Source organism: Scleropages formosus, chromosome 19 (assembly GCF_900964775.1).
Source record: "Scleropages formosus chromosome 19, fSclFor1.1, whole genome shotgun sequence".
NCBI lineage: Eukaryota > Metazoa > Chordata > Actinopteri > Osteoglossiformes > Osteoglossidae > Scleropages > Scleropages formosus.
This window is the reverse complement of record NC_041824.1, coordinates 126,742-152,468: the sequence shown is the minus strand read 5'-3', so window position 1 is coordinate 152,468 and position 25,727 is coordinate 126,742. Positions and strand designations below refer to the sequence as shown.

General features: G+C 42.6%; 1 protein-coding gene across 3 annotated transcripts; it reads left to right on the top strand.

The window, feature by feature from the left end:
• The first annotated feature begins 1,938 nt into the window (after positions 1-1,938).
• On the top strand, positions 1,939-23,818 carry csf3r (colony stimulating factor 3 receptor). Of its 3 annotated transcripts, none has more exons than XM_018741371.2 (17): positions 1,939-2,127; positions 10,973-11,067; positions 12,355-12,429; positions 13,939-14,238; positions 14,880-15,009; positions 15,163-15,332; positions 17,972-18,138; positions 18,349-18,505; positions 18,592-18,674; positions 19,280-19,493; positions 20,034-20,216; positions 20,324-20,425; positions 20,937-21,083; positions 21,180-21,320; positions 21,435-21,531; positions 21,643-21,724; positions 22,495-23,818. In XM_018741371.2, exons 3-17 carry the CDS (start codon positions 12,366-12,368, stop codon positions 22,939-22,941), a joined length of 2,484 nt encoding a protein of 827 aa, XP_018596887.1. In that variant the 5' UTR covers positions 1,939-2,127; positions 10,973-11,067; positions 12,355-12,365; the 3' UTR covers positions 22,942-23,818. The 3 variants fall into 3 exon arrangements, with proteins under 3 accessions (XP_018596887.1, XP_018596885.1, XP_018596886.1); XM_018741369.2 differs by having other exon boundaries at positions 10,966-11,067; XM_018741370.2 differs by lacking the exon at positions 1,939-2,127 and having other exon boundaries at positions 10,702-11,067.
• Positions 23,819-25,727: the final 1,909 nt, after the last annotated feature.

The window sequence follows — 25,727 nt, the reverse complement described above, 5'->3', positions numbered from 1 at the left end:
AACTATAATGGTGACTCCAGCTGGTTTTTTACACTTGTAGACTGTCCAGTGTTACCCGTGGGTGACGTAGAGAACTGAAAGCTATATACTTCACTGATGAAGGTGAATGGTCAGCACATAATGTATTCCAATATTGTCCAATCTTCATTCAGGTCTTTAGAACTTAGTGGTATTCACCTGGCTATTGTTCTGCAGAACAAAACAAGCCAGTATCTGATTAGTGATGGTACAAGTTTTCCCATTTTTGAGCCCCTTACTGTTTCATCTGTGCGTCTGGATAAGTCGCTTTGGTCCAGAATCTTCTTTGATTTTTTTTTTTTTTTAATTAAATACTTTTAATGAAAACTTACAATATCCATCATTTTAATTTCTCTCAAAAGATTCTTGACAAGAAAGTAACTGTTTCTGTCATCCTCCAGTTTTTGATACTTTTTCAAGCATTTTCTTCTATTGCAAACTGCCCTCATTTGCTACATGAATTGTCTGAGCTCCTGAGAAGATCTCATCCATGAATCACCTCCGTGAGCCCCTGTGTTTAAGGCCTTACTCAGTTGGATGTGCTGTGCAATACCCAGTTGGTTTATGGAGCCTTTCGCTCATTACCGTTGATTAAAGCGAAAGATCAAGTGAAACGTGTCAATGACATGATAATCAGCTAATGCGTATTTAATTAGCATCTGGCTTCTTCTAGTGCCTCATCACCCCCTCCAGCCCCTTTTTTTTTCCAGATTCTTCATTCAAAAACTCTCCATCACCATGCCTTAGTAGATAGGCGACGTATCATCATTTTCATAATCCGACACATCAGTCTCACTCTCACTTCAATATCTGACTTCAAAATGATGTATTCGGCCATGTTTTGCAGCAAGCTGATGGCGTGGATATGGAAATATTTTACTATTTAGCATGTGTTTGATGTCCTCATGTTCAAGGTGAAGTGAACAATCATATGAATGACTAGTTCTATTATGAAGACTTTAAGACTTCTTTATGCCCTACGTGGTAATGAAATCCAGGGAAGGTTAAAACCTCTGTGCTCCTTTATATAGTCTGTGGTTATTTTTAGCAGCAGCACTTCACCTATTGTTGCCCTACATCTGACGGTGTGTCTGTTCAGCCAATCCTTCTCTCATCTTCAGGGCTTCAGCATGAGTAGGGGATTTCAGCCAAGCATGACCCTGCAGTGTATGACATGACATTGATAAGACAGCAGTCCAACATGAAAATAGATAATCCTCCATTGTTTAAGCAACCCTCCCAAGCACACATAGAGTATATACTGTACATTCACAAGGATCGGGGTAAATGTACAGTGCAGTTCAAATTGCACACAAAAAAAGGTGAGTCTTACAAACCTGCTGCTGGATGCATTGGGCTTTGTTTGTTCATTTAGTTGTGCACTTTGGATGCAAGGGGTCTTACAGTTGTCACAGTTTCCTTGTCAAGGTGTGACTGGCTGTGCAGATGGACACCTGCCTGGAGATACACAGCTATACCTGTTCCACCCCCTGGCTCCCCACCTGCTATGTGCCTGAAGCAGCTTCGCCATACTGTCAGACAGATGGGTCTTTTGAGAATTAGATCAGCTCTATCTTTCCTCAAGCCAAGCAAATTCCACTGTATGCACACACACACACACAAGCCAGCAAATACTCTGAAGACACTCATTAAGTATGAGCCTGGTGCTTCCAGCATTAATGGCTGTAATAGGTCCTGTTGAAAGGCAGATCAGTTGGTCCCTATGAAGTAAGTTTTCCGCAGATTGTTGCTCCAGCTCTCCAGACACACCCACAAGCACACACCAGGGCGCATGTTCCCCTCCAGCAACTCTTCTTCCCCTTCCTGTCTCTGGAAACTTGGTATATTGCGCCACTCTTTCAGTCAGGAAGAGAGACCACTGCCAATGCATTTCACTTGCAAACTTGCAAGATTGTTCAGAAAACGAAACAAACCAGAATATGATCAGTTCCTTCTTCTTGCACCTTGTTGAGTGGTGTACGTTCACTGAGAAACCCCTCGAGTGAATTTTACATCATGTTAAGCGAGAGCACCTTGACGTGTGGTTCCGGAATTATATCTTCATGAAGTTATTTGAGTCACACGGTGTGATGAGGAACCCTGAAGAAGGTGAGCGCAGCTGCTACTCAGACCACCTTCCATGGTAACCATCTTTCCTGTACTGCCCATGGTAACAGGCCCAGTGTGAAAACTGTGTTGGGGTACCTTGTTTGCTTGGAGCTCTTTAACATATTTTCTCTAACATTTCTTTTTTCGGTCCCATATCAACAGTGTTTTTACGTGACTTCACAATCTTTGTGCAGGTTTCCACTCTCATCCTGACACTTATCAAAAGTGCTGTTTCTTGGTTTATTTGTATTAATAATGATGATTATGACTTACATTGCACTGTTTTATTTAACCGTTAATATTGGACTCCACATCCGTATTGCATTTTTCTCCTCGGATACATTCCGTTTTGCTGTGTATTTCTAATACACACACTTCCAGAACTGCTTGTCCCATATGGGGTCATAGGGAACCGGAGCCTACCCGGCAACACAGGGCATAAGGCCGGAGGGGGAGGGGACACACCCAGGACGGGACACCAGTCCGTCACAAGGCACCCCAAGCGGGACTCGAACCCCAGACCCCCCGGAGAGCAGGACTGTAGGCCAACCCACTGCGCCACCGCACCCCGTTATTTCTAATACATCTTTGTTATATGTCTGTTATTCCACATTTTTACACAGCTATATATTTTTATTTTACCACTACATTTCATCTTACTTTATTTATTTTATCCTGTTTTTCATCATTATATATTCTTTATGTTTCTGTAGTGTGTTTTTAATTTCTACTTTATTTGTATTTCCTTATTTATATCATCTCTACTATTAGTCTGTATTACGGACAGTCCGAAAAGCATTTCACTGCACATCGTACTAAATTTGGTTGTGTATGTGACAAATAAAATGTGAACTTTGACTATTTTTATTATTTTTATTATTATTATTTTATACAATTTCCTTCTAAACAACTTTGCAACGTGCTTTAAATTGAAAAGAAAGTTATAGAACGTCAAACAAGAAAACATAATAAAATAATATAAAGAGAGAATAACAGTAAAGCAAATTATGAGAGAGGAAAAAGGAGCACTAGTGTTAACTAAATCATGCCTAAATTCAGTCCCTGAGAGCAGAAGTTCTGCTGTTTTTTTTTTAAATGTGAAAAATCGAGTGGGGTACGTTCATGGCAGGAGCAGTGGATGCATGAATGAAACAAAAACAAGAAAACAGTTTTCCTAAATCTTTCTGCTTCACTTTATTTTTAACATTTAAATTGACCCATAGAAAACCAAAGTTGTTGGATAAAAGCTTTGCCTGCCTCTTATAAATGTGCAAGACTAAAAACATGCATCTTGCTTTCTTGATTTACTAGTTTTTCCTTGCAGTGACACCTGGTTCTCCACATTGCATCAGACCCCATAGCTATATGCTGTGTGACTCACAACTATTCAGGACGTGGATTCTCACTGCAAACCTTCTGAAACAGAATGTAGAAGCAAGTTTTCCTTCTGCTTTTCTAAAAAACCCCTTTTGTTTTCTAAAAAACCCACTAATTGGTTGAGAAAACATAACAAGCAGCATGACATTAGACCAAAAAAAAGCACTAAAATTTTTTTGTGATTCCTCGCTGTACACGTGCTGCTGACATGTATATGCTCAGTGTCACTACAGGTCAGATAAACTGGTGAGACCAGAAGCCCTGTGTGGGGCAGGGTGTGTAAGAGAACTCGTCTGTGTTTCTGTAAGGAAGAATTGCTCCATACAGGATGTGTTGTAATCTTCCAGATGGGAGAGGGAGGAAGGGAGTGCGAGAAACTCTTAACCACTCTGTGAAAAATGATAGATAGGCTATTGGTGGCACCAGTTAAAGAGTTTGTGGTGATATTGTTGCAGCTCAGGCTGCTTTCCAAAAGCAATACTCACTCTGAGAACAGACTCGAAAGCAATAAATCCCCTCAGACACTTAGAATAAACTGATAGTTTGCTCCAAATGCATGGAAAGATCTGTTCCATGCTCCTAGTGCATTAATTTATATTTACATTTATTCATTTAAGAGATACTTTTGTCCAAAGCGACGTACATCTCAGTAAAAGTACAATTTATGCATTACATTGAGAGAAGGAGACATAGCTGCAGACATGTAAGTCTCAAGTAAACCTAGTTTGTTCCCTACCACTTGCTGCACCGAGGTTCAAGTAGGTGCATAAGACACAGGATAGACAAATCCTGATACCCAGACCAATTTCTTTTTTTTTTTTAATGAAATATTATAAGATAGACAAATGAGCAGTACAATACCAGAGTAATGGCTGAATAAAGGTTGTATCTGGGGGTGCTTCTGGAGTTACGATGCATGAAAAGTTACACCGTAGATGAGCTGGAGAGATCTTGGACGAGGTGGATCTGGAAAAGGTGGGCTTTCAGACCCTTCTTGAAAACAGACAGAGTTTCCGCAGTTCTGAGTGACAGGGAAAGGTCATTCCACCACAACGGACCCAGAACCAAGAACCTCCGAGCTTTGCCTTTCATGCGCGGGACCACCAAGCAAGCAGAAGTAGATGAGCGAAGGGCCCTGGCTGGGGTGTACCGATTGTTCAAGTCCTGTAAATAGCCAGGAGCAGTTCTATTGATGCATTTGTACACAGTAACCAGGGTTTTGAATTTGATTTGGGCAGCTATAGGAAACCAGTACAGAGAAATGAATAGAGGAGATACATGAGAGCACTTTGGCAAATCAAACACAACTCGTGCAGCAGTATTCTGTAGAAGCTGCAGAGGTTTGATGGCATTAGCAGGAAGGCCACACAGGAGAGAGTTGCAGTAGTCCAGACGGGAAGTCACCATGGCCTGGACAAGTAGTTGGGCGGAGTCAGTAGTGAGGTAGGGACGGATCCTACAAATATTATGCAGGATGTATCTGCAGGACTGGGTTGTGGCTTCGATATGTTTAGAGAATGACAGACTTGCGTCAATCGTTACTCCGAGACTCTTAGCAAAGGAGCTAGGCAAAATGAGTGAGTTGTCCAGTTTGATTGAGAGGTCATGACAGGAGGACAGGCCAACTGGGAGGTAAAGAATCTCTGTTTTGGAGAGGTTGAGTTGGAGGTGGTGATCATACATCCATGAAGAGATGTCCGACAGGCAGGCAGCAATGCATGCAGAGATGTCTGACACAGCAGGTGGAAAGGAGAGGAAGAGCTGGGTATCATCAGCATGGCAGTGGTATTTGAATCCATGGGAGGCTATGGCCAGATCGAGGGAGGAGGTGTAGATGGAGAAAAGAAGAGGACCCAATACCAAGCCCTCCGGAACACCGGTTGAGAGAGGCAGAGGAGAAGAACAAGAGCTCCGCCAGACCACTTGATAGGATCTGTCAGAGAGGTAGGACTCAAACCATCTTAGTGCCACACCTTTGATCCCAAGCTGGTTAAGAGAGAAGAGTAGAATCCGGTGATTTACAGTGTCGAATGCTGCAGACAGATCGAGGAGGATGAGGACCGAGGAGAGGGAGGCAGCTCTAGCAGCTTTGAGAGCGTCAGATACTGCCAGAAGGGCGGTCTCAGTGGAGTGACCAACTTTGAAACCAGAGTGATAACCATCAAGGAGATGGTTCCAGGTGAGGATATCGGACAGTTGATCACAGGCTGTCCGCTCAAGGGTTTTGGACAGGAAAGACAGGAGAGAGACTGGTCTGTAATTTTCAACTAGATTGGGGTCCAGGAAAGATTTTATTAACAGAGGTGAAAATAGAGCGGTTTTGAAGGCAGCTGGGAAACAGTCAGAGGAGAGTGAGGAGTTGATGATAGAACAGATGAGGGAGCGGGGAGACGTTCTGAAGGAGTGATGATGGGATCGGATCAAGCGAGCAGGTGGTGGCTCTGCGCAATATCAGGAGGTCAGCAACTTCAGATTCAAAGAGCAGCTTGAAGTTGAAGAGGATAGCTTTGCAGGGAGGTCCAGCGTGAACCGCGCAGGTTGATGGTGAGAATTTATCAGTGATCGCTTTGACTTTGTCTCTGAAAAACAAAGCAAACTCTTCAGCAGTGAGAGAAGAGAAAGGAGGAGGTGGCGGGGATACAGAAAGGGTGAGAAGGTAGCAAAGAGTCTGTATGGTTTTTTTGGATGCAGATTGTATTTTGTTGTGGAATAAGGAGGTTTTAGCTGAAGAAACAGCAGACTGAAAAGCAGCTAAGAGTGACTGGTAAGCATCCAGGTCCAATGGAGTTTTGGATTTACGCCATCTTCGCTCTGCCGCCCGCAGTTTGGTCCTATTAGCACATAACGTATCAGACAGCCATGGAGTAGCAATGGGGCGTGCTGGTCTAGAAGACAGAGGACAGAGAGAGTTAAGGGTGGAAGATAGGGAAGAGAGAAAAGTGTTAGTGGCATCATCTGTAGATAGATCTTAGAATTGTGGAGCAGAAGGGAGAGCGGCCAGAGTAGCAGAGGCAAAGCAGGAAGGTGAGAGAGATTTTAAATTGTAGTGAAAGGTGACAATGGGTGCAGGAAGAGACGAAGAGTTAGTGGTGAGGGAGGGTTGAAAGGAAATGAAGAAGTGGTCAGAGACATTCCTACGATATGCTATGTTGCCATTCCTAATGTCCACATAACGCTTTAATCCTGCAATTCCGCGGATGCAAAGCATCTTTATCTGGATTTTAATCCAAGGCCATTTGCCAGGAGAAAGATTTTGACTGTGTCTGTGAGGGTTAATGTGGCTTTAAAGTATCTTTGATCTAAGCATGGAGCTTCCTATTTTATAGACACTTTATCTCTATGTACCCTGTGTACCACAAAATAACTGAAGGAGAATTTCGTAACTTTCAAGTTTGGTGTGCTGAAGGACATTTGACACAACATCTGGCATGGTGACCGTAACAGGGAAACCGTGATAACGTGGTACAAGAGGCCAAAAAGCACAATTCTTTGACGCTTCTGTCGAATTTCACTGACCTAGAGAGTGATACCTCATGCTCCAAAAAATATTACATTGCTTAGCCCAAGAGTACGAGGAGGTGCAGTGAATAGCACTGGAACCTCACAGCTTGTGCCTTTTGGTTTGCATCTGGGTTTGAGTCTGGCTCTGCCTGTGCACAGTTTACATGTTCTCTCCATGTTTATGTTTAAGGTGATCTGGTGACTCCAAATTGTCCATAATGTGTATATGTGAGCACCTGATGGACTGGAGCTGAACTGAACCCATCCAGGGTGCACTTTGCCTCAAACATGCTGTTTCCAGCATGGGCTCCAGAACAGTGCACTGGACATGTGGTTAATGTGGTTATTGATAATGGATGAATGAATGCTCAACCCAACACATTTTTTGAAAGGAAACAGCTGTTTTATTCATTATGTTGCCACATATCACTAGACAAATTTTAGGTCAAGTGCTCAAGAACATAATAGCAGGGGCCCTCTTCGGACATCAGTAGGTGACCATTAGGTTATGATTCAGTGTTCTTAACCCTATGTTACAAGGAAATGTTTCTCATGAATGAGGGCCCATTGCCAAATGTCAGTTTTAAAGTAAAAGCACCCAAGAGAGTGGTAACTAGACAGCATCTACAGTATATTAGCCTGTTTCTGTTCTCCACTTACAAACACTCACACAATCATTTCAAATTTTCATTGTATGAACATAAGCAGACCGACATAAGGCGCCAGAGTTGGAAACTTTGACTGATGCACTAATGTAGTAACATCAGTGTCTTAGAAATCTTCATTCAGTGCCAGTCCCTAAAAAAAATTCAATTTCATGCTCCATAGTAAGATGTATTACTTCTCTAGGTCTGTTAATGGGTCTTTTTCTTTTAGCAATCAGGTAAATGTAATTGTTATGATAATATTGTGTTTACGGTGAATATGTGCTTACTGGAGAGTAGAAGCAATGAGCAGAACAGAGCTCCATCAATGAAAAATAACACACTGACAGGTTAAATAATTGTGTTTCCCAGGACATTAAATCACAGTGTTGTTTGAGCAACATTTACATTGACATAAAAATGAATACATTCCATAAAAATATTTTCCCTTTCTTTCCAAAGGACTTTTAAAGGCAGTAGAGCACATTTTGCATCTGCAGGCAATTAGCTCTTTGTCACAAGGAATGATTTCAAAAGGCGGATGGATACGCCCTTTATATAAGTCACCAATAAGCACTGTATAGGTGGAAACTTCAGGGTCTGTTTTTCTGTGCTTGTTTATGATTCCAAAATAACCATGTTTCTCCTGTAGCAACATACCCTGCTTTTAGGATTTATCTGGAATTTATGAACAAGGAAAGACCACAGTTTGATTAAATTCACTTCACTTCAATTTATTCTCACAGAGCACTCTTCTCAACAATACAGCAAAGAAGACAGTTGACTACAGACTAGTGTAATACATCATCAATGCATTTATTAAAGCTATCAGTATGCCTACTGGCCACCGAGGAAAGGAACAGAAAAACTCCCAACTGAAAGTTAAGGGAGAAAAAACCTCTGAAGGCCCAAGTGCCACAGGCTAGCCCCAACCCCCGGCATCCTAAATTAAACAAGACTTCTAAGTCAGTTTACAATTAATAATGGCATTGTTGCTGTATGGTAGCTTGAATTCTCAGTTCTCCAAGGTACGTCTCGTCCATCATGGTGGTTTGTCATCAACTTCAGTCAGCATGGGATGCATCTGTAACTGCCGGCCGGCCTCCTCAGGTCTTATTATAGGGAAACAATGCAAGAATAAATTGTTAGTAATTTATAACTTAAGGAAATTATACAGTGTAATAGGAGGAGAAAAACAGAAACAGGGACAAGCGGAACAACATTTGTTAGTGATATGTCTGAGTGAACATGTAAGTCTTTAGTCTGGATTTAAAGGCTGAGACTAGCGGAACATTTCTGACAGTAACTGGTAGACTATTCCACAGTTTAGGTGCTCTATAGCTAAAGACACATCCTCCTACTATGATTTTATTAATCACAGATACTTTAAGGTAACCTACATCCAATGAACAAAGATGTCATCCTAGGATACAAGAATCAATAATCTGATAAAGGTAGGGTGGAGCAATTTCATCTTAATCTAGAATGTCCAGGATCCTAAAGAGGTTTTTTCTCTCTTGATTTTCAAATGGGAGTCTTTGTTCCTTTCCTCCACGGCCAGTAGACATACTTATAGCTCTATAAAAGACACGCTCAGTCTGAAACCACTTGTCTCAAGCAGAGTCACAGCAAACCAGAGTCTAACCCAGCAACACAGGGCACAAGACTGGATGGGGAGGGGACACCAGTCCATCATAAGGCACCCCAAGCAGGACTCAAACCCCAGACCCACCACAGAACAGGACCCAGTCAAAACCGCTGCACTACCACACCCTCTAGCTCTATAAAAGTATTATATTATTATAGTCAGTAGTCAACTGTCTTTTTTGTTTCTCTATGTGATGTATTTGTTTAACATGCCTTATGCCTGTGTTAAAGCCCTCTGTGTCACTGTGTGAGAAGAGCTCTATAAAAATACATTGAATTGAACTGAAATGAATTAATATGAGTGCGGGGTGCGGTGGCGCAGTGGGTTGGACTGCAGTCCTGCTCTCCGGTGGGTCTGGGGTTCAAGTCCTGCTTGGGGTGCCTTGCGGTGGACTGGTGTCCCGTCCTGGGTGTGTCCCCTTCCCCCTCTGGCCTTACGCCCTGTGTTGCCGGGTAGGCTCCGGTTCCCCGTGACCCCGTAAGGGACAAGCGGTTCTGAAAATGTGTGTGTGTGTGTGTGTGTGTGTGTGTGTGTGTGTGTGTGAATTAATATGTAGGACTGAGCTGTTTGGCCAGTAATCCTAACCCTTTGAAAGCTCTGGCTGAATGTTGTAGTCCTGCCTGCAGTTTTGACTCTTCAAGTTGGCTTTCGAAAAACAACTTCAATGGTTGAGATTTGGAGTGTGCTAAACATCAAGTCAGTGGTCATAGGTTCCTGGTAAAGACAAACTGAAACTGTTAAGAACTTATATTTGAATTTGTTTATACTGTATTGCTTTTCTCTGACGCAAATTCAGTTATTAAGCTGCTTGTAATTTTACGCCCATGTATACAGTTGAGTCATTTTCACTGCAGCGGTTCTGGGTAAATACCTCGGTCAAGTGTACAACAGTAGGTGTTTGGTTTCAAACTTGGGTCTTTTGAGTGTGGGGTGGCATTTCTGATTTCCTTCATATCAGTTCTGACATGGCTGACTTAACTCGAATTTATGTTCGAGTCCATAGAGTTTCTACAGTTGTGTTGAAGTTCCAGAATTGTATAGCAAAGTGTTTTGCTAGTTATTGCTCATAGTCTTATGTCTGCCCCCTCACTGAAAAAATGTTGCTCAAACATTTCCAAGCAGTATCAGTAGGCACCTATTAAATGCTGGTTTTCAATTAAATTAATCAAGAAGTTATCCATGACAGAGCATACTCTTAAATCAGTGTGTTTCAAAGGAAGCCCTACAGGGTCATCTATATGCATGCTGTTTCTGTATTGTCCTCAAAATGATTTAATTTACTTTGTCCTTTTAAAAGTGTAATAAGGCTATTATGACTTGACTGTTACAGCTACCATGTTTCATTCTCTGGGAAATAAACAAAACATTGTAGTATAAATAACATATTTACTTACATTTCGAACATTATTGAACTGGGATGAAAATGAATATTGTTGTTAATGTTCGGAAGAATAGTCACAACTTCACAATGCTTGAAATGGCCCTGTGAAGACACACTTTTGGAAGCAGATGTAAACTTGGAAGATTGTAAGACGTGTCGTACACGAAACTGAGTGAAAGACGAGGGGTTTCACAAGCCTGTGGTTTGACTGTTTGCTGACATCTCCTGCACGGCATGAACACACACTGCCCCACAGCACATGTCACCTCTGCCTTCCTCTTCCCGAGCTGCCAGTGCTGAAAACCTGTCCACCTGAGAGTGCTGCCTCTCTGTTCCTGGTCCTGCTCCTGGTTCTGATTCTGGATCACAGAGGCATCTGGACTGTGATAGTAAGTAGTGTGACCTGCAAAACATGCCTTAGACTGACTTTCCTATACCTGAAATCAAATGCTGTACGAAATGTGTTCTTTGACATCCTTTCATCCAGACACATGTTTTTTTTTTGCTTTCTTTTGTTGCTTTTGGTCAGTATAACTGCACTTAGTTGTGATGTCATGTTTGTTGTTATGGGTCATTTTGAGCTGCTGAGTGTGAATTTCCATACAGGGATTGTAAAAGTACTACACACACACACACACACACTTTCTGTCCCATACGGGGTCGCGGGGAACCGGAGCCTACCCGGCAACACAGGGCGTAAGGCCGGAGGGGGAGGGGACACACCCAGGACGGGTGTAAAAGTACTGTTATATCCTAAATCGTTACATTTTTTTCTAGAATTTTCGGAAAGAACATTTGCAGTTCAGGAAGCAACAACTGAGATAAAGAGAAGTATGAAATGTAGATGAACAGAATCAAGAACAATATTGTTCATCTCACGTCACAAACTAACATCTATGATAAATAATGGCTTGATGTAATCAGGCCTGCAATTCATTGATGTGTGACTTAAAAGCACAGTGGATATTGTGAAAAGTATACTACAAACATTAATTTATTAAATATCCCGGTATGAATGCCATTTTTGATTATTTTTCCATTTAAAAGTTTAAAAAAAAAGAAATTTAGTGAATGCAGTCAAGTATCACCACTTCATAGGCTTAAATTACACAGTGGTATCTTGGGTCAGCTGCTGTGGTGGTGCAGTGGGTTTGCCCAGTATCTTGGTGTTTGGTGAGTCTGGGGTTCAAGTTATGTTTGGTGACATGTGATAGACTGGCCTGCTGTCCAGGGTGTACCCTCCCTGGGCATTGCACCCAATATTGCCAGGAAGGCTCTGGCTTCCTGTTACCCTGCTTGTGGGAAGCAACTACTGATGATAGATGGATGGTGTCTTGGGGCATTCTTATATAAGTTACTTACTTATTAAGTATGACCTGCAAGTTATGTTGTGAATGAAAGATAAAATGTTGATAAGATACTATAATTGGAACCTAACAGTGATGAACACAAAAAAAGGCTTGAAATAAAAGCTGCTACCTATATTTTTAAACATGTTTTAAAAGTAGTTATATTTACATCCCAAAATACTTTTACATAATGGATTGAAAAACAATAACCATAATTCACAATTAAGTAAGAATTGTTGTGTTCGAGAGATTGATAAATCATTACATTTAACAGTATGTTGCAAGTGTTTTTTCTTACTAACATTCTTCATTTGCTCTCCTTTGCAGAACTTGTCATAATGGCATCAGTATTGGCCAGAGCAACTGGGATGGTGTTTGTTCTTCTAATTGTCCCTGAAAAATGTAAGTACAGCTTGGAGAAGTGGCACAGTGGGCAAGGACAGACACTTGTCATCTGAAGGTTGCTGGTTTAAGTCCCAGGAGAGGGTTTGCTGTTGTACTCTTTGTGCCAGGTATTTAACCTACTGTAAATGACTGTAGCAATAAAACATCTATCTGAAAAAATTAACAAGATTGTAAGTAGTTTTAGTGTAAAATGTCAGTCGCTGAATAAAGGAAGAAAATAAATAAATCATTTTAAAACTAGGGTCACGTGCTAACAACTGTGAAAGCAAGGTTATGAAGCTGACATTTTGAAACATCTGCCACAGGTTTTGAAACTGGTGTGTGTAAATGATGCTTCAGGAAAGTCCGGCGTTGTGTTTCTCAATCCGTCCACTGTTTACGTGACTATTTCTGTTTTTCCAGTCTAAACGTAATGCTTAACATGTGATATGAGTTATAATAGAGCAGCCAGACTCAGGTGCTTGGGGTTTGGGGACCAATAAGAACCTCATAGCTTCACCACTTAAAAAATTACATTAGCATTAGATCTCGTGCCATGCAGGGGGGAAAACACTTAACCAAATGGACCTTTAGGGAGCAGAAAGAAAACGTATTGTCACTGGATGGTTTTTTTTGAAATGTAGAACCCTGGGGCGATGTTTCTGCTGGCGCTCTTTCACTGTCCTCTGTTCTACTACTGACAAAGAGATAAAAGGTTTTTTCTTATTGTTAAATAAAAATGTGGGCAGTAATCACAGCAGTGTAAAACACTTTTGAAAAAAAATTTAAATAAATTGTAACAACAGGCAATAACAGTCGAAAAGTCATAGTTGGATCAGATGATCTATACCATGCAACTGGCAGAACAGAGAGTATAATGGAAAAGGAATCTGCGGCTCGCAGGTAACATGGAATCTGAGTGGGGGTGTCCTGTTCTGATTATGGATTCATATCATATCAGCAGGGGACAATCAGAAAGCTCAATGTTAGGTCCTTCTTTCTATCTGCAAAACTCATCTTCTGTTCACAGTATGGAATAGAATGCCTTTTAAAATGGGGTATTTGAGTTTTTTTTTTTTAATTCTCTTTCGTGCAAAAAAGGAAGTAGTTGAAAAGACAACTCCCATTCTTTAGGAGTTGGGGAAGAATAAAATTAAGGCTCCCGCACTGAATCTGATGTTCTCCTGTCTCATGCACCCATTTCTCCAACTTGTAGGAGCAGGAGCAGTGCTGTTGACTGCAAATGAACCGAGAATTCAAACAGCACTGCATTTTAGCTTGACATTTAAACTTGACAATGCTTTTGTTCACCCTAAAATGGTTCAAGTTAACCCGTTGTACACAGGTTCAGTAGCAGGGTCTAAATGGGACCAGTACCTGTTCCTTCTGGATACATTTTACATACTGTCAAAGACTTTAGTTAATCTCATTCTTGAAGGAGAAATATGCTCTGTTGTATCTTACATTCCATGTGATGAGAGTTTGAAATTGACGTCATATTGTCCTTCCTCTGCCTCGGACCAACAGCTGTATGGTTGTCACCGTGCGCTCAGATATGGGTTCCAACATCCACGGTGCCTCTGGGGTCCTCCCTCTCCGCTTCCTGCTTCCTTCTGGCCGACTGCCCCTTGTCCCAGGTGCCAGACCTCACAGTAGAGTGGCACCTTAACCAACAAGTCCTCACTGGGAACATTTCAGCCAATGAGACTGGCCTGCTTTCCAGTGTGCTCATCTCCAGCATCCAGGAAACAAGAGCACATCTGACATGTTGTGTCTGTGCTGATACTCTATGCCAGATCGTGAATGGTGTGGAGATCAAAGCAGGATGTAAGTGCTGAATCATATTATTAAAAGGCAGGTGAACAAGAAGAATAATTTTAGATAATAATTATGGCATTATTAATTTTATCCATCTTAACTCATTTACAACATTTTTTCCATCAACCTTTTCTTACAGATGAGGGAGGGTAGTTTCATTAGCAGTTAATGAAATTAGGTTAATGACAATAATACTATACCTGTGAAAAGTGTGAGTAAACCTGGGCAACCTGGGCAATACCTGTGGCACAAAGTAGAAAGAAAGGTGAAGGCAAGACAAGCCACAAGTGTGCTGTATCTCTGGGAATTGCTGCAGAAGACGTGAGATAACGTGTCGGCTGATCGCCAGTTCAAAACTCTTTTGGGGAAAGAAACAGTTTTCTGGAGAAGTGTCCTCACACTTTTCACCAGTGCTCTAATAATTACGTATCTTCTTACCTGATTGTGGTTTAGCGTGCCAGGTTTAGGGCTTTTCTTGGCTTGTGTTATTTGATGGATAACTTTTTAACTGTTGACCGGTTTGCCCAAATACTGGTGCTGGTGCTTGATCAGTGGGATCACTGGTTTGAGGAAACTAACTAGAAAGTGGTTGCATTGCAGTGAAGCCCTATGCCTTCCTGATGACAAAACTGTGAGCACTGATTCCGCAGACCCCCCATCGACACCACAGGACCTGAGCTGCCTGACCAACCTTACCAAACCATACACGCTTCTGTGTCAGTGGGACCCTGGGGTCGAGACCCATCTGCAAACAGCCTACACACTCCACACTAAAATATGGTAACTGTCTCCACCCCTTACCCCTCTGCTCTTCTGGGAAGGCTTCCTTGCATCAGACATTCGAGTCATTCATTAATTGCATCATACAGGAAGCACTCATAAAATGGTGTTAATGTGTTTGTGTTGATAACCAAAGATGTTTGTCTTTCATAGGAACCCCAAGACAGAGAGCAAAAGCTACCCCGTGTCGAATGGGGTGCACAAATACGCCGTTCCACGTGCGGACTTCTCTCTTCTCAGCAAGATGCAAATATCTGTGTCAGCCACAAATGCCCTGGGTCAGGCATCGTCACAAGAGCTGGAACTGGTCCCAATGGAGAACGGTACAAATGTGTCCAGCAGGACTTGATTTTCTCCATCCATTCACTCATTTCATTTTCCAAAAGGACAAAAAAATCACTACATTTAAGTTAACTGAGCTCTTTTACTTATTTTTTTAGTTGACACCTTTCTCCAAAGAAAATTTACAGTGTTAGAGAATAGCTTAGTGTACAAACCTATTACCATTTATACAGATGGATAATTTTTAAGAGACTAATTCAGAGAAAATACCTTGATGAACCATACTGCAGACAGCAGGACTGGGAACTCGGACTTGGAGCCTTCCCTTTGCAAGGGCTAACCATTAACTCGAATTACTGTGCCACCTGTCGGCCAAGAAAGAAAAACAAATCCCTTAAGCTTTGTTACACAGCCTAAAAGTCGCAATGCAAGAGTCAGCAGTGGTGACTCACTTTGTGTACATTTAAGACATTTAATATCAACATGTATAAATAAAAACTAAGCCCTATAGCCATCTGAGTGATCACTGAGTTGATCCAACCCTTCAAAACAGCCTTTTAGCTGTGGCCAAAAGTGCCATCACTAATTTTTTGAAAGCTGAGAGGAAACTGCCAGTAATCAGCAGGAGCAAAAATAGAAGGTAAAGGTGGACATTCATAATGCATAACGTTGACAAAACTGAGACCTATCGGGCCAAATGCATGCCGTTGTCACACACGCCGCCCCATTTGAAGTTTCACCTTGGAATTGTCTGAACTTCATTTCTCCAGCCCGAACCGGGAAAGTTAAACTGTACTGACAAGAAGATGTACAATTTTTTTGCATATTATCATTTGGAGCGGATTCTGTTTGTATATTATTGTGATAGATTTGACCACACTTTATGAGCAATTAACGCAGAAATCCAGTAATTCCAAGGGGTTCACAAACTTTTCTTGCAACTGTTATCATCTACAAGTTGCATATAAAATGTATGATAGTAAGGTGAAAGAAAAACTGAGCAATCTCAAAATGAATGAGATGATGTACAACATTCTGAGAAGAAACACACAGATCAGTTTCTCAACAATATCTAACTGAAAGTCCAAATTAAATTCTATCCTCCATGTTATTATGGTACCTACACATTTACTATCATGAAATATGAATTTGGGAACAGTGGGAGAAGAAATTAGACAAATAAGAGATGGAGCTTTGAGTTTAAGGGTTTGCGAGAAAAGCAATGCCTAAGAGATCAGTGTTCAGAAATGTCTCCCATCATTCTCTATATGCTTTTAATATGCAAACCACAACTCAAGATATGACACAACGAAGAACTGAGAAAAGAGTATAGTTTTGCTTTAAATAATGGAAAAGGAATAATTAATTTATTTTCAAAAATGTCTGCAAAATAGGATGGACAGACAGGCTTAGAAAGTGTCAAGTAAGAATATCATTGTGCCACGTTAGGGGAAGCACAGCGCAATGAGTATCACCAGCTTTGCTTTTTCCACACATCTAATCATTTCTGTTGAACTCAGCTAAAGCAAAGAGAAAGAGAAAAATATTTGTTCTGAAGTCAAAGAACAGCTGCCCATCTCTTTCATAGATCTCAACATGGTAATAGAGGGTAAAATTTAAATTACATGGATAGAAAGAATGTTACATATACTAAAGCTATTCTAGGGGGGCGTGGTGGTGCAGCAGGTTTGGCCCAGGCCTGCTCTCTAGTGGGTCCGGGGTTTCAGTCCCACTTAGGGTGCCTTGCGATGGACAGGCGTCCCATCCTGGGTGTGTCCCCTCCTGCTTCAGCCTTGGGCCCTGTATTGCTGGGTTAGGCTCCAACTTGCTGCGACCCCACTTGGGACAAGCAGTTTCAGACTGTGTGTGTGTGAAGCTACTCTAACATTAATAAATAACATTTATACAAATATAAATGGTATCCAAAACCTTTCCAAGGAAACGTAAAGAGAAGTATAATTACAATTTTACACATACCCAATATTATGACCAAAAATCTGCCCTATAATCTGACAAGAGTTCACATGGCATGAAAATTAAACCCAGTTTATTTTACATGATGAGAATGAAACAAATGCCATAACTGTACTGAAAAAAAATTATAGACAGTATGAATCAGCTTTGAAATAAGAAGACTGTGAGTAAATGCTTAACAAAGTGGCTTTTTTATCACCTTGATACACCGACAGCGTTTTAATGGAATTTTATGCATTACGATTACGTAGTGGTACAGATTGTCACAATTAAACCATGGTACAATGATACCTCTATTAAACGTTATATTTCATACTAAAAGTCTTTATTTGTTAGAATACATATGACAAGCAATATGTGCTCATATCTTCAGAAACTGATATTATTGCACCTCCTCCATAATGTTTTTTTTTTTTTTTTTACAAATGTATATGCATTCCAGGTAGGTATTTCTGGGTTGTGCATAAAATACAAGGCTTCTTCTTGCTTGAACTTTTGGCCTTATAATCATAAATTCAGCTTCTTCCTCAACAGACAACTCTCATGTTTAGGGTTTGAAATTCAAATTCCTGGCGCACTCTTCTCAAGACAACCAGTGCTCTGAAGTCCTTTTGGGCTCAGAGGGGTCAAAGAATGCCAAAATATGGTGGTTCCTCTGTGGCAGCTAAAGACCATTCAGTCCATCTCATATGGTTCCATCCCCCAGCTTCGTTTGACCCCCCAGAGGTGATGGAGGTGCAGACGGAGCCAAATCGGTACAGCTGCCTGAAAGTGCGTTGGAGGCTCTCTGAGAATCAGGCGTGGGTGAAGATCAACTTGGCAGTGGAGATGCGTTGGGCTCCGCTGAACACCCAGCTGTGGACTTCGGCAGTAGTGCGTACCGCTGAGCCTGCCTGCTGCATCCATCTCAGATAGGAGCATGCGGCACCACACACTAGTAACGGAGTAGAAGCCGTGCACTGAAAGGCAAAAGGCAAAAATGAACGTTAGCCCTCTTGCTGGACCCTTACAAATTCTCTGGGATTTGCCCTCCAGCGCTCTGGCTGGTAACTGCCACTGGGTGGCTCTGTCTCTGTTCTCCAGAAGCACGTAGATGGCCTGCACACCTTGGAACCCCTGGAAGTGGAGCAGTGTGGGCTCCTCCACGGGACAGAGTATCACTTCCAGCTCAGGGTGCGCTACCTACCAGGCCCCTGGAGCGACTGGAGCAACAGCAGAAGCGGATACACACTGGAGAAAGGTGGGACTCCACCCTCTTGAACTGCATCTACTGCCTCCGCTTACTGTACGTGCCGCAGGGCCACTAACGCCTGTCTGTCCTTCCAGCTCCCAGCGGACAACTTGTGACGTGGCTGAAGGTGTCTGTGCATCCAACGCAGTCACAAAGCGTAGCGCAACTGTTCTGGAAGGTGATTATTGCAGGTGCCGCTTTCTCGGTGCCTCCATAAAAGCCTTCGTAAGGCAGCCAGTGGCCCAGTGGTTAATGTGGCAGCCAATGCGTTTGTAGCCAAAGGACCCCAGCCAACTCCTGCTCCCACTGGAGCACCCTTGAGCAGAGTGCTTACCATGAATTACTGCAGCAAAGACTATTTGACTGTATAAACGTGTAAACCGTTGAAGAACTCTGGCATTTGAAGTCGCTTTGGAGAAAAGCATCAGATAAACAACTAAATGTAAAGTGGGCAACGAGACTGGCTTAACATGACTCTCTTACTCTGAGACAGGGATGTCTGGGGTTCCTAACAGGACCCTAATCATGAAGAGAGGGATGATCTGTTTTTAAAACTATTTAGGACGGTTGTTGGTGTACAGAATGTTCTTCATGTCACAAAGTACCTGCATACAGTGTTTGCCGAAGAAGCACTTTAGGTTATGAGGGAGGAAAGGCATCATCACTAATAAACTTTTGTAATGAGACACTTATATAATACAGTATATGCTGCCAATGACACAATTACAGAGTTCTTTGCTTGCTTGCTGCTTCTCTCCTACTTCTATTTTCTTCTTTTCGCAGCCATCAAAACAGTTTCAGGCCAACAGCAGGAACGTATCATACTACGTGTTCCTGCGGTGCCATTTGGACACAAGGAGACGTGGGGCTGTCTGTGACACGCTGAGAGAGCACTGTACCTTCTTCCTCCCCAAGGGTGTCTGCAAGTTGTACATCACTGCCCGCAATAAGGCAGGGGAGTCAAGTCCTACCATAGTACGCATATACCAAGACACAGGTAGAGTGCTCTTAATCTCGCCACGTTCGGCACGCGTTTGTGTTCTTTGTCTCTTCTTGGATGGCATTCATTTACATTTATTGTATTTATTTATCTGACGCTTTTCTCTAAATCGACTTACGGTGTCAAGCTGTTCGCAGTCATTTACCCATTTAAACAGCTGGGCAATTTTCACTGGAGCAATTTAGGATCAGTACCTTGTTCAAGGGTACTATAGAAGGAATGGTATTTGAATCTGGACCCTTTGACTGTAAAGTGGCAGCACTACCCTTCGTGCCCCCAGGTGTGTGTTTCTGAATGACCCTGCATGGAGATATTAGTAGGTGTGTGTGTGTGTGTGTGTGTGTGTGTGTGTGTGTGTGTGTGTGTGTGTGTGTGTGTGTGTGAAAGAGAGAGAGAGAGAGAGAGAGAGAGAGAGAAAGACATGGGTCAAGTTCTGGGGCTTTGCACTTGCAGTACAGTTTGTATTTTCCTACTCATCTGTGTGTGCTCCTTATGCACTTTTATAGCCCTTGCATCTCTTCTTGTCCCTTTCTGTAGCTCTGGAGCCAGTGTCTGAGCTCCGTGTCTCTCCCTGTGGAGACAATGGACTCCTGGTCCAATGGTTGAGCCCAAGCGCTGCTGCTCTGACTGGGTATACAGTTGAATGGAGCTCTTTGTGTGACACAGATCACATCTCATTTGATGTAGTAGCTAGAAATGAATCCAGCTTTCTCATCACCGGTATGTGTCCGCAAAAATGCTCATAGCTCACGGCTAGCAGAGGGAAGTGGACGGAAGAACTCTAACAGACCTTATTCTCTCCTTGACTTGTATTTGTTGTGGCGCAGGGGCTATCGAGCCATACACTCCCTACAGGATCTCAGTGTATTCCATGTACCAGAATGGTGTCGGTCTTCCACAAACAGTTGAAGGCTGCTCAAAGCAGAAAGGCAAGTTTTGGCTGGAAAAGGAACATACTTCTTATGACTCTACTTTGTGCCAAGAAGAAGGGAGCTTGCTGTATATGGTAACAAAGTCGCTGACTTTTTTTGACTTCCGTTCCTGTGGTGCAAAGACTCGCTCGATGTTAAGACAATTCTGCCTTCTACTGGCGATCTGTGGACATCGCACTCTGCTGTGCCCCACGAAGCACACAAACATCTAGATGCCATCGTCCTGAATGGCATCTCTTCTGTATTTCATCCAAAAACATACGGCGTTTATTGCGTTTTATATTTTGGAACAGTGGCAGGGAAGCTGGAAAAGGATCATGAAGGTTTCACTGTAATCAAGTGAAAACCTGAACTAGGGACTTGAAGCAAAAAACCAAAATAATAATAATGATAATAATAATTTTTTGGTCATTACACTGGAAGTGTTCCATGAGCAAGAACCAGAATGTTGCCATAGAAACTGAGACTAGTTTGCATTCTGATGCTTCTCACACCCTTTCGACGACAGCCCCATCCGCAGCCCCTCTGCTGCAGGTGGAGGAAGTTGGGTACACGCATGTTAAACTCACCTGGGATGAAATTCCACCGGATCAGAGAAACGGGATCATCCAGAGCTACACAGTCTACTACTGGAATGCAGAGAACAAAGTAGAAGGTACCTGAGGGCATGAGCCAGTCTGCCAGGGCTGCAGAAGTGAGCTAAAGGGATCTCCTGCACAAGGGGTGTGTGACAATTTTCTTTCTCTTTCAGGTGTAAGCATCACACCAACAGAAAGGCAGGTTATCCTAAAAGATTTGATGCCTTTCTCAATGTACAAAGCCCTCCTCCAAGTGAACACTGGCGGTGGGAGTTTGAATGGAACTATTGTGACCTTAAAAACTGACCCAACAGGTTTGTATAATTTTATCCGGACAACTGATCATGGGATTAGGCCGTGATGTACTATTGTACAGGCTGATGTACTTTCGAGGTGTAATAAAATGTATTGCTCTCTGCTGTTTTCAGATATCTGGAGTGTCATGTTCATTGTGGTGATGGTCTTCACTGGGCTTCTGTTGCCCTTTTCCCTCAGTGCATTTATCTGTTTCACAAACGGCAAAAGGTCAGGGAATATAAATCACAGTGATGGTGGCCATTTTATCGCTCATATTGTATTAACATTTTCATGTGCTGTGCAAAAACACTGACACAAATGCTTTCTGCTTCCATGAAGGATAAAGATGCGATTTTGGCCAATGGTCCCAGATCCTGCCAACAGCAGCATTAGGAACTGGAAGGAAACCAACACACTTAAGGTACTTCTAAGATTCTGCAAGTCATTATGTAGGTTATTACATTATATGAAATTGTGTTTATATATATATATATATGTATATGGGGGGGTGTGGTGGCACAGTGGGTTGGACTGGGTCCTGTCTGGGGTTCGAGTCCCGCTTCGGGTGCCTTGCAACGGACTGGCATCCCGTCCTGGGCGTGTCCCCCTCCCCCCCCAGCCCTACGCCCTGAGTTGCCGGGTTAGGCTCTGGTTCCCCGCGACCCCGTATGGGACAAGCGGTTTAGAATGTGTGTGTGTGTGTGTGTGTATATATGTATGGGGGGGGCACAGTGGTGCAGCCGGTGTGGGCCATCCTGCTTTCTCGCAGGTCTGGGGCTCAAGTCCCGCTTGGGGTGCCTTGTGGCTTACTGGCATCCCATCCTGCGTGTGTCCCCTCCCCCTACAGCCCCACGCCCTGTGTTGCCGGGCTAGGCTCCGGCTCAGTCCGACCCCTCTTGAGACAAGCAGCTTCAGCAAATGTGTGTATATATATGTTTCTCAGTGAAGCATATGTATTTATTTTTTTAATTGAATTACTCTTCTAGTCATTTTATGAATAAGAGGGGGGATTTCAATTTTAAAATATCTAGGATGCACAGGTCTGTCTTATAACATGTTGCAGTTTCAAAGTCAGTCAGTTTTCTGAGTGATACCATGAATCCATAACTGAGAGTGTTTAAGAGCAGTGCTGTCAGTTAAGTAAGTCAGAACAGACAGTTTTATTCATGGGACATGTCTGTTTATTTGAAGGACAACCATCACTACCAGGACATACAGGACCCAACACCTTTGAACCTTTCAAGGCTCAGCCTCCTTGAAATGCCAGAAAAGAAGCCGGAGATGATGGGTGTTCAAGGAAATGATAGTAGCAAGCTGACAGGTCCCATCAGCAGCTGCTCTCCACCCCCAAGTCCAGGTGGCAACAGGCCGTTGAGTGACTCCATCCCTTATGTCACAGTGGTCTTCAACAGCCCTTACCGGAGTCAGACGCATGTCCTGCCACCTGCTTATCTGCGCTCTGAGTCCACGCAGCCCCTCTTAGCAGAAGAGCCCTCCAGCCCTGCATCATACCATGTTGAGCACCCCCACACTGAGTGCGGCATTGTGGCGGAAGGCAACACAGGGGGTAGTACATTATGGGGCGACTTTCCCCTTCTCAGCGCACTGAAAATAGAGGATGTTGAAGCATTAAGTTGAGCTTTAAATGTAATTACTTTACAGTCCAGTAAATTTCAGTGGACTTATCGGTATGTTAAAGACAAGGGTCTGACAGCACAAAAATGATGTGTGTGTAGAAAAAGTTACCCCAAAAGATAAGCCAGGTCAAATACCTCAAAAGCAGCAAAAACAATAGTTAAGACACCCAATTGGACCACAAAAGTGTTGTACATATTTTGTTGTTGTTGTCTATTGTCTACTTTAATAGACATAGACATTCATTCATTTTCCAGGCTCTTCTCCAAAGCAACATACAGATCACGGTATACAAAAAAAGTGCATAAAAAAACAATAGCTTTACAAACACACATGCAATTATCACAGCACAGCTTGATTTTCTTATTAATCCTGTTTTGCTGTAAACATTACTATAGGACTGAGCCAGTTAGCAAGTACAGAGATGATCATGGCACATGATGTGATCGAAAATGATAGGTCTGTGAGGAGATCTGGAGAGAAGGTGGTCTAAACGAGATATGTTCTGAGACCCTTCAAGGATGATTCAAGGGATTCGGTACTTCTGAGGGACAGAGGAAGCTCATGTTGGTTCTCCTTATGGGTTCCAGCGTGGACCGTCTGAAGAAGGGTAAGTGAGTGGTATAACATGAAACAGTCTCATACACGAGGGTGAAAACTTAAACTGATGTTCATTTCTAATATTCATTATTTCTCGCTGATATTTTTGTTAATGATTTGGTGGAATAAATGTTATATTGTGTTTCGTCTTCCTTGTACAGTACTTATGAAAGGTGGAGTTAGAGTTTTCAGAGTTACAGTTTTTTGTCTTCACTTATGTACCTTTAAAAAATTCTCTTTGGCGCAAACCTATTCCTGCTCAGCCAACAGAGATCAGTAAAATGCATCCAAAAGGAAGACTGATGTGGGATTGTCTTTATTCAGTTCACTTTCATGGAGTTTACAACATGTGCCTGGTACAGTATTCGCACACGTGGGTCACTCGAACAGAACACACGTAGGCCTACTGTTCCAGCTGAGCCCCAGGAAAGTGTGAATACAGCGTTCAGCCGTGTAGAGGGCGGTCTCTTCTAGTGTTGCTACTGAAGCTGCCAAGAAAACAAACACAAACAAGCTTTTAGGAAGGAGACCCAAAAAAAGAAGCAAAGAAACAAATCATAAACATGTCAATATTAAGTAAGTCAAAACAGTTTTTTTTAAAACATGACTGCTCTTACAAAAGAAAGTTAAATGTTTGGACATGAATGAATGAATGAATGAATGAATGAATGAATGAGCTTTATTGCCAAGTATGTTGACACATACAAGGAATTCATCTTGGTGACAGAAACTTCCACAGCACAGACAGAATGACAGTGATAAGACACAGATAATAAAAGTGGAGTGGGCCAATACAAGATTAAATATATATATATATAGGGGGTGCGGTGGCGCAGTGGGTTGGACCGCAGTCCTGCTCTTCGGTGGGTCTGGGGTTCAAGTCCCGCTTGGGGTGCCTTGCGGCGGACTGGCGTCCCGTCCTGGGTGTGTCCCCTTCCCCCTCCGGCCTTACGCCCTGTGTTGCCGGGTAGGCTCCGGTTCCCCGTGACCCCGTAAGGGACAAGCGGTTCTGAAAATGTGTGTGTGTGTGTGTGTGTATATATATATGTATAAACTACACAATATACAAAATAGACACGAGACATTATATGTTTGTACAGGTATGTTATATACAATGCAAGGGAAAGTAAATAAGAGATATGATGCGAAAAATAATATAAATATAAATAGCGTTATGTATTGCACTGGTTTACTCTCTAGGGGGGATTTAGCTGTTCATGAGGTAGATGGCCTGAGGAAAGAAACTTTTCTTGTGCCTGGCTGTCCTGGTGCTCAGAGCCCTGTAGCGCCTGCCAGACGGCAAAAGTTCAAAGAGGAAGTGGCCAAGGTGCGAAGGGTCTAGGATGATTTTGCCAGCCCTTGTTCTCACTCTGGACAAGTACAATTCTTGGAGAGCTGGGGGGGTGTGCCGATGATTCTTCCAGCAGTCCGAACTATCTGCTGTAATCTTCTGAATGGAATAAACTGGTCAAAAAACTGGCATTAAATAAAAGTTTGTGGTGCAGGCGTTTTTTTTTTTCCAGGCATTTTATATTGCTCTTAAGGCTGTTGTAGCTCAAATGTAACAGTGATACTAAAAGTGTCCTTATGATAGTTATTTCTGAGCTTTTTCCCCCCACCTAACCAGGGCAGCATGGTGGCACAGCAAGTAGCATTGCTGTCTATCAGTCAGTGAAAGTGACAATAGAAACGCGCGCAATAGTACAGATTATGTCCCTTGGCTTGGTTTTCTCCTCGCTGGTTACATCATGTATCTATTTATCAGGCACTTTTCTCCAAAGCAACTTCCAGTTCCAATGAACTGTATGTGGTGTTATGAGCGCACACACTTTATTCATCGCAGTAACACTCTTTAATGGCCAGGTCACTCATCCATACATCATTAGTAGACCACAAATTCACTGTGTCATTCACACACACTATGGGGAATCTGAAGAGCATGTTTTTAGACTGGGGGAGGAAACCCACACAGATGGGGAGAACATGCAAACTCCACACAGACTGAGGGGGGCTCAAACCCATGTCCTTTCACACCACCCAGGCACTGTTCAAAACATGAGAGAAACTTCTGCTCCCTAGGGGCCTAGGCCCTAGTAAGTAAAACTCGAGTCACACTACTTCATGTATTGTATCATGTACTACGGATTAGATTTAAAAAGATTTGTAGTTTAATACAGAAGAATGTGCAC

Coding starts and splice junctions, on each gene's coding strand:
- csf3r (XM_018741371.2), top strand. CDS start 12,366: ATGGCATCAGTATTGGCCAGAGCAACTGGGATGGTGTTTGTTCTTCTA. Junction 15,010..15,162: donor ACACTCCACACTAAAATATG/GTAACTGTCTCC, acceptor TGTCTTTCATAG/GAACCCCAAGACAGAGAGCA. Junction 18,506..18,591: donor CGGATACACACTGGAGAAAG/GTGGGACTCCAC, acceptor CTGTCCTTCCAG/CTCCCAGCGGACAACTTGTG.